The sequence below is a fragment of the Pangasianodon hypophthalmus genome, chromosome 1 (assembly GCF_027358585.1).
Source record: "Pangasianodon hypophthalmus isolate fPanHyp1 chromosome 1, fPanHyp1.pri, whole genome shotgun sequence".
Taxonomy (NCBI): Eukaryota; Metazoa; Chordata; class Actinopteri; order Siluriformes; family Pangasiidae; genus Pangasianodon; species Pangasianodon hypophthalmus.
In genome coordinates this window covers 8,769,108-8,777,638 of record NC_069710.1, presented here as the reverse complement: position 1 = coordinate 8,777,638, position 8,531 = coordinate 8,769,108, and the positions used below count along the sequence as shown (strand labels likewise).

General features: G+C 38.4%; 1 protein-coding gene across 1 annotated transcript; it reads left to right on the top strand.

The window, feature by feature from the left end:
* Positions 1-180: 180 nt before the first annotated feature.
* On the top strand, positions 181-7,722 carry fam8a1b (family with sequence similarity 8 member A1b). Its single transcript, XM_026914091.3, has 5 exons — positions 181-668; positions 938-1,058; positions 2,461-2,584; positions 2,857-2,996; positions 6,789-7,722. Exons 1-5 carry the CDS (start codon positions 212-214, stop codon positions 6,931-6,933), a joined length of 987 nt encoding a protein of 328 aa, XP_026769892.1. The 5' UTR covers positions 181-211; the 3' UTR covers positions 6,934-7,722.
* The last annotated feature ends 809 nt before the right edge of the window (positions 7,723-8,531 follow it).

The following is an 8,531-nucleotide window of genomic DNA, read 5'->3' as shown; positions in this document are numbered from 1 at the left end:
AGCAGTACTACAGCAAGTCCAAAAATCATTACCGTATTACTTAGTATAGAGGTTTCCATAGGCTGAATTCCAAATAGCACGCTACTCCCTCTCTACGTACACTACACTGGATTAGGAAGTAATGGCTACTGCGCCCTATGTAGTGCACTATGTTCCCTGTCGGGAGCCGTTTAGGACTCAGCCGCGGAACCCTGGCGATAACAGGCTCGTCATGGCGGACTGTGACGGAGGAGTACACGACCTGGAGAAAACTGGTCCCATACACCGCACTGGGACTGATAACGGGAAGGAGATGAATACCATTTCCAGATCCGGTTCACAGACTGTCTCTAACTTAATCACCAAATCACAATATTGTGAAAAGCTGCAGGAGTGGATGTGGCAGTATTACTGTGGATATGTGCACTGGCAGAGCTGGGCGACTGGCTTTCCTTCTCCTGCCTGCTTTCCAACACAAGCAGCGAGTCCCAGCCTGAGAGCGCCAGCATGGGGGGCGGATGTGCCGAACCCGCACCTGCGCACCTGGACCACTCATTCATCTGCTGTCCCTTTTTCTTCATTTCCGTCCTTTCCAGTCCCCACTGCCACTACGCCTGCTAATAACGCGAGTGAAGGACAGCTAGAGATTAATGACCCTAGGCAGACTGTTCCTGTCCCCCAGCAGCCAGGTACTGCAGCAAGCTGCTCACTTCCTGAGCTCAGAAATATCATACACGTTTACATCATGTTACATCATCTCTTTTGGGCAGCCCCTGGGGCTCAGTAGACTAGTAATAGACGCACAGCTCTCTAACTGGGTCTAAACTGGGACTGAAATAAAATTTAACTGAATGTTTTTTTTTTAAAAAGTGCTCATGTAACATGATGTAAATGTTTATGCTTTGTATACCTGTACCTGTGCTGTTCCTGTAATTCCTATGCTGTGGATTTGATTTAGGTCAGGAATATTTTATTCCCTCTCCACTCCACCGCTTCCTGGCTGAGATGGTGGACTTCTTCATCCTCTTCTTCATCAAAGCAACCATCATCCTAAGCATAATGCACCTGAGTGGAATGAAGTGAGTTGGGTCCATGTGCTAAGTGTTTGTAATGGAGAAGGTTCATTTCATTCAACTATCAAATTTTCTACTAAGTTTATATATATATATATTAAGACAGAGAGAGAGAGAGAGAGAGAGTATTTTCCCGAGTTTGTCACAATGGTTATGGGCATTGTATACCAGCATGAGATGATAGCTGACTCCATCTCTGTCCCAAATGGTGCCCTAAACTACTGGTGTGCATGAGTATTCAAATACCTGCTTAAAATTTTGAGGTGCCAGTAGTGTTCGAATGCTAAACTCACAATTCCGGTACACTTTATGGCCTCTAACTGCACGAGAACGTATATAAAAATGTCTGAATATTTTAGGCAGAAAGCAACACGATCACTGGTGTGCATCAGGACTAAAAAAGTCTTGGGGAGCAGGTGACCATCATATTATTAGAAACCTGCATTGCTGCTGTGATCACCTGAAGTCTGTTAACCTAATCAAATTTTCACTCCTCTGCTGTGGCAGTTAGAATTTTAATGAAGAAATGTTGAGCTGTTAATCAAGTTGACTGTAACATGAAGCTTTGGTTGCATGTGTAAATCATTTCTCTGTTTCATGTCTGAAACACATAAACATTTGTGTTCCCAGGAAAAAGGGAGGAAATCGCAGTGCTAAATTATAATTATGTACACTACAATAAATACTCCCACTCCTAGTGGTTAACTGAATAATCACGAACTCTAGCGGATATTAAAATGAGGCAGAAGGAATATCACTATCCTAAACCCAGTGGTCTTCTTGTCTCATGCACAAGTCCTCAACAGTACATGAATTAAAAATATATAGGAAGGTATTCTAGATATAGTTAACAAACTATTAGGCTGCAGCGTTCAATTTTCTTTTTTGAACCAGTAGAAACCCACAGTTTGCCATAGCTAATGGCCGACTCTGTGACATTCAGTTTTTTAGCCTTGTCAGTCACAAACAGCAACTCGGAAAATGAAGCTACATGTTCTGCCACAGTAGAGGTGGCCCACTGGTCTTCTGTACACAAGAAGAAAACAGAAGCTGTAGATGTCTGTAAATTCTGTAGTAAAACCCGTAGTAGTTTAAAATTAACCGATTTTTAAAATGAGCTTTTGCCAAATTTAACATATCAGCATATCTAAAAGAGAAAACTGCTATGTGCTGAGAATCCATAAATGAGTCTTTGCATTTAAATACATGGTCTGAAATGTTAACATTCTGAATATTTTAAAATGTCTGTCTTGTTGATGTCACAACTGTTTTTTTTTTTTTAATTTTTTTTTTTAATTTATAAATATAGATGTTCAAAGAACTGGGTACAGCATAAAGTGCAAATACTTTACAGAACTTCTTGATTGCTGGCATGCTCATGGCACACTGTATCTGTTGATGTTTTTAGGGACATATCGAAATTTGCCATGCACTTCATTGTGGAAGAAATAGATGAAGATACATCAATGGAGGAACTGCAGAAAATGATGCTTGTGGCTCTTGTGTACCGGATATTGGTGTGCTTCTATGAGGTCAGCTTGAATACACAGATCTAATAAAGAGTGAAGTAAATTTGTTGTCTCTGTGGACTATTGAACATGTGGCAAGACATGTGCAAGTATTAAAGTTTAATACTGTGATAATTATCTAACATCTTATCAGTCTACCATTAAACCAGTTATCACTGTCATTACTAGAACGGTATTAATATGATACCACTTTGCCACAATAGTAATACCATTCTTGTTGAATATGGTAATGTATACTAAATTATCCACATGCCTGTATGCCACACACTGTTTAGATTATATGTATTTGGGGAGCTGGTGGAGCCACTCCAGGGAAATTTCTGTTTGGCCTGCAAGTGGTCACGTGTGACACTTCTGTCCTGGTGCAGCCCAACCGAGTGCGTGTGGTGCCTGCGACTGACATCAGTCTGTCAGCGTAAGTTCTGATGTTTCTTTAAATATACAGGGTGTAGGATCTTTTTTATTTATTAAAAGTATCTTAAAAAAAACATGATTGTTGTGTCAGGGGACAAAAATATTCTACACTCACCAGCCACTTCAATAGAAACACATGTACCCCTACCCATTCATGCAGTTATCCTCTCAGCCAATCATCAGCAGCAGTGAAATGCAAAAACATGCAGATGCAGGTTAAGAGCTGCAGTTAATATTTACATCAAAGATCAGAATGGGGAAAAACTGTAATCTCAGTGACTTTGACCTTCACAAAAACTGGTCAGATGAAGACTGGAAAAAGAGCAGGAGAGGTTTTTCCAATATTCAGCTGTCCAGTTTTGGTGAACCTGTGCCCACTGTAGCCTCAGATTCCTGTTCTTGGCTGACAGGAGTGGAACCTGATGTAGTTTTCTGCTGTTGTAGCCCATCTTCCTGAAAGTTCCATATGTTGTCTTTTCAATTCAGTTAAGTTTTATTTGTATAGGGCTTTTAACAATGACACTGTCACAAATGAGCTTTACAGAAATATATAAATTCAGGATATAATTGTTAAATTTATGAATTTATACCTAATGAGCAGGCCAGAGGCGACGAGACAATATGAGGAAGAAACCTGGAGAGGAACCAGACTCAAAAGGGAACCCATCCTCATCTAGGTTTATGGCATGTCTTTTTCCAAATCAAGTAGAGGAAAAAATTATGGAATCACTCAATGTTGAGGAAAAAATTATGGAATCAATTTTTAATTTCCATTTCTAAAACAAATACTGGGACAAGTCTAAAAATGCTAATAAGTCAGCAGTTAAAAGGGAGTGCTTACACACTTTAATGGGCTGTTGGACTTGGCTAATTGAAAGGAAACATGGCTCCAATGAGAGAGTTGTCAGTTGAAACAATGGAAAGGATTATAAAACTCCTTCAACAAGGAATTTCAACATGGAGTGTGGCCAAAGAAGTTGGTTGCTCCCAGTCAGCTGTGTCTAAAATTTGTTGCAAGTATAAACTTAATGGGAAGGTTATGAAATATACAGGCAGACTAAGGAACAGTCTGGATCTCAAAGCATCAGGATAGAAAACTCAAAGCACTATGCCTTGAAAATAGAAAATGCACAACAAAACAAATGAAAAACAAATGGGCGGAAACAGGAGTCAATGTTTGTGACAGAACTGTAAGAAACCGGCTGAATGAAATGAGATTTATATATAGAAAAGCCAAAAGAAAACCAGCACTAACACCAAAACAGAAGAAAACAAGGTTACAGGGGGCTAAGGAGAAGCAATCATGGAGTGTGGATGATTGGATGAAAGTGAAATTCAGTGATGAATCGTGAATCTGCATTGGCCAAGGAGATGATGCTGGAACTTTTGTCTGGTGCCGTTCTAACAAAACATATAAAGATGACTGCCTGAACCAATCAAATTTCCCAACTCATTTATGATATTGGGTTGCATGTCAGGTAAAGGACCAGGGGAGATGGCAGTCATTACCTCAGCAGTCAATGCACAGTTGTACAGTGAAATTTTGTGGTTTATGGTGGAATTTATGGTGGAAACTGGTCCATGTTAAGGCTCCAACCCTGCACCCCGCAGCTGACAGATCACCATGTTTGTACAGAGTGGTTATTTCACTTATTGTAGTTACTTCCTGCAGCTTGAACCAGTCTTGCCATTCTCCACTGACCTTTCTCATCAACAAGGTGTTTCCACCCTCAGAACTGTTACATTCACAGCAAAAACTCGTAACTCCCAATTTCTGAACTCTGACTCAACTCCGAGTTCAGTGACGTCAAACTGACATGGCTCCTCACAGCATGAACAGTAAACAACATAGCACTTCTTAGCTTTAAATGAGTTAAACTGTATATACAAGTATTTGCTTTAGATCAATCAACATAAAGACATATACTTGTTAAATCTATAACACTGACTGTACAGCTTTGTGTTTTGAGGAGGAAACCCGTCACAATTAGCTGGCTAGCTCGTTGCTAACAAATGACAAACATGGATGATTCCATGCTTTTTCCCATTTTGTAGCTCAAACTAACAAGAGGTCGAAAATGACATAATTCTGAGTTCTGACTTCCCACTTCAGAGGTAAGTCGAATGCAGAATATGCCAGAAAGAATATAGTAACTCAAATAATCACTGTTTACATCAGTAGTGAGCAGAAAAGGACCTTATTTTGAGATTTCCTGTTAGCTCAAACCAGTCTGGTCATTCTCCTCTAATCTCTCTCATCAACAAGGTGTTTCAGCCTGCAGACCATATGCTCACAGGATGTTTTTTGTTTTTTGCACCATTCTGTGTAACCTCTAGAGACTGTTGTGTGTGAAAATCCTGGGAGATCAGCAGTTTCTGAAATACTGACACCAACAACAATGCCATGGTCAAAGCCAAAAATTTTTCTCCATTCTGAAATTTGATGTGAACATTAACTGAAGCGCTTCACCTGTATGATTTTATGCATTGCACTACTGCTACATGATTTGCAGATTGGATAATTGCAAGAATGAGCAGGTGTACAAGTGTTTCTAATAAAGTGGCTGATGATCGAACAATCGGATGTTTCTGATGTTCTGGGGGTATGTTGATTGGGGAATGGGGTATGGAGGGGGTGTTGGAGAGAGTAAATAAACTAAACAGGTGTCAGAGCATGAGAGTTCTAATATGATAATACAGGAGGAAAATAGATTCAGAAGTGATATTTTTTCTTTCTTTCTGAACAGGTAAGACATCTGTTTGTTCTCTAATTTGGTGGGAAGTTAGTGAATGAAAGATGGATAGATGGTAGTCAGCTGAATTATCCACATTTTGGAATTTTTGTAACAGTTTAGCTAGAAAATCCTAGCTACTAATGCAAGGTGTTTGTGTATTTCTTCTATATTTTTTATTTCAAATTTGGTTACATCAGATGAGATTGAGTGATTCTGATCAGAAATTCTGACTTACAGATGAATGACAAAGGAAAAACCCGAATAAATGAGTGGAGAGAGATACCTGCCAAAAGAGTACAGATGCTGCATCATATAAATAAGCAATTACATTTCTATGTATTCACCTGGCAGATGGTTTTATCCACACTGACCTGAGCTGAGCAGGTTTGAAGGACCTTGCTCAAGGACCCAACAGTGGCAGCTTGGTGTTACTGCGATTCGAACTAATAACCTTCTGCTCAGTAATCCAGAGCCATCACTGGCCAGTTAACATCTTACCGAGATCTGTGATGTGTAAAATGCTGTGCAGGCCCAGTTGACATTTGGATCTAGATGGCAAGAGCAAGAAAAAAGATATCTAAGAGGGTTCATAAATAAGGCACAGAGCAGGAAGGTATCAGGAGCTTCAGTCACAAACACTGTTCAAGTGGCTGTGCTTCAGTAGGAACAGTGACATTCTGACAGTAACAGTAAAGTCACATTCTGCTTTTAGATCTGTGGGTTGATCTAAATTGGTAAATAGGGTTGGAAATTGTGCTCAAAAGTACACATTCAGTGGCTATCATGCTTGTGCATTAGTGTAATATGCAAGGAAAAACAGAAGAGCATAATCATCTCATGTTGTTCAGTATGCAAAAGGTTTGTTTAGATTAGTGAACTATTGCTTTTTCACAATAAGAAACCTTAAATTATATCAATTTCATGCTGTTTTCACTGCATTCTCCAGTGTGCATTTAATTCAGTCAATTTATTCTGCCTGCACAGATCCTTTTAATATTCTAACTATTAGCTTGAAGGTTTGTGTAATCCATTGTATTATTATATCTCTCTTCTCTTAGGTCAACCATCCGAGCCCTAAACAAAAATTTCTCCATTGCATTTTTTTTCCCGGCGTTTATCACGCTGCTCTTTTTCCAGCACAACAGAACTGTGTATGATATTGTGGCAGGGACTATAGTGGTGAAGAGAAACAGGCTCAGGTGATATGTGTGGATCTTACCTGCTGAGAAAACAACTCCATATGAAGAACTGATCCACCGGGTCACCGGAAAGAGAGAGAATGAGGAAAACTTCCGAGCGGTCGAACAGAGAACTGTTTGACATCAAGTATTTTTCACTCCAGGTACACAGAGGGAGCTTTTGAATGATTTGCTGCAGCGAGTGATTTTTTTTTTTTTTTTGCCACTTGGCATATACAACGTGAATTTTTTGTTTTTTCAAGAATTTCATAACATGCAGTGGAATGAGTAACATGCATATTCCAGTAAGTTTAAGTTTTCTTTGCTAATTACTGTATTTAGAATGTTCTGTGTCTGATTTGAATATCAGCAGAATTTAAACTGGAATAAATGCACTCAAAATGAGCAAGTCAGTCACAATTATCTAAAGGTTTATCGCCCTGAAAGACAGAATAATAATAATTATTAATAATAATAATTTAGGGTTTTTTTTTGGATTTTTTTTGTCACTTCCTTTCTTAAGTAATATATATATATATATATAATTACACACACACACACACACACACACACACTGGACTAATGACTAATTATTGTATGTATAATTTTTTTTTAAATCTCCATTAATACTTCGAATGGCCTCATCCTAGAGCTGAACAATTCAGATCAAGGCCTTTGTCATAGTAATTTGGCAAAACATCATTCATTAAAAATAACAAAGTTCCTCATTTATTTTACTCAATTTATTTTAGGTGGCTGTGCCTTTATTGTGCCTTTAATATAAATGTGCTAATAAATTTCTCCAGTATGTAAATTATGATGTTGTGTATCATTATATTAATCTTGATTTGAGCTCTCCTGAGTTTTGCAGTGATGCCTGGAATTGTGAAAGTCATCCAAATGTTTTGCAAGTTTAAATGACTGTGAAAAGTCAATACACTACTGTTACACAAATATTCTCAGGCAACTATAACAAGATGACAACATTGAAAGGATATTAGGCAAACACAAACAGCCACAGGGAGACTGGAACACACACTTTGTCATTAGGATTACTGTTGTTTTTTTTTTTTAAATTTATGCAACTATCAACAACATACATAATCACATACTAACACAAAAGACAATACTGCTCATGCCAGCAGAGAAGTAAAAGCTATGCAGTTGATATCACTTGTCGAAAATGTGGTCTTTTCACCAACAGTACCAAAGATGGCTGTTAGAGTGTTTGGACTAACATTTTTGATAAATATCTTAGAATAAGACTCAGACAAACTTGAATAAGACCAGAAAAACAGTCTAGGACAAAACCAAAGCATATGGGCAATTCTACCAGGGGATTGCTTGCATCTTGAACAAGTGTGCTCAATAGAGCAGTATTGTCATTATTATTGTTATGAGTATTTTTTAAAAATCTGTTTCCCTATTGATATACTATAATTTACACTTCTGCACTCTTTTTACATAATACTTAGATAGTTTCTTTTGTAACCATACAGGTTTCATGTGAAGTGAAATATCACATAACAGCATATAAATGGAAACCCCCCAAAAAGCTGGCACCTTCTGACAGTCATGCTACCACTGTTTGTTTTACCCTCCAGGAAATGATGATATTTTTAC

What these genes read in the sequence shown, in the direction of transcription:
- fam8a1b (XM_026914091.3), top strand. Translation starts at nt 212, where the DNA reads ATGGCGGACTGTGACGGAGGAGTACACGACCTGGAGAAAACTGGTCCC. An exon ending in TCCTGTCCCCCAGCAGCCAG is followed by an intron (nt 669 to 937) that starts GTACTGCAGCAA and finishes GATTTGATTTAG; the next exon opens with GTCAGGAATATTTTATTCCC. An exon ending in ACTGACATCAGTCTGTCAGC is followed by an intron (nt 2,997 to 6,788) that starts GTAAGTTCTGAT and finishes CTCTTCTCTTAG; the next exon opens with GTCAACCATCCGAGCCCTAA.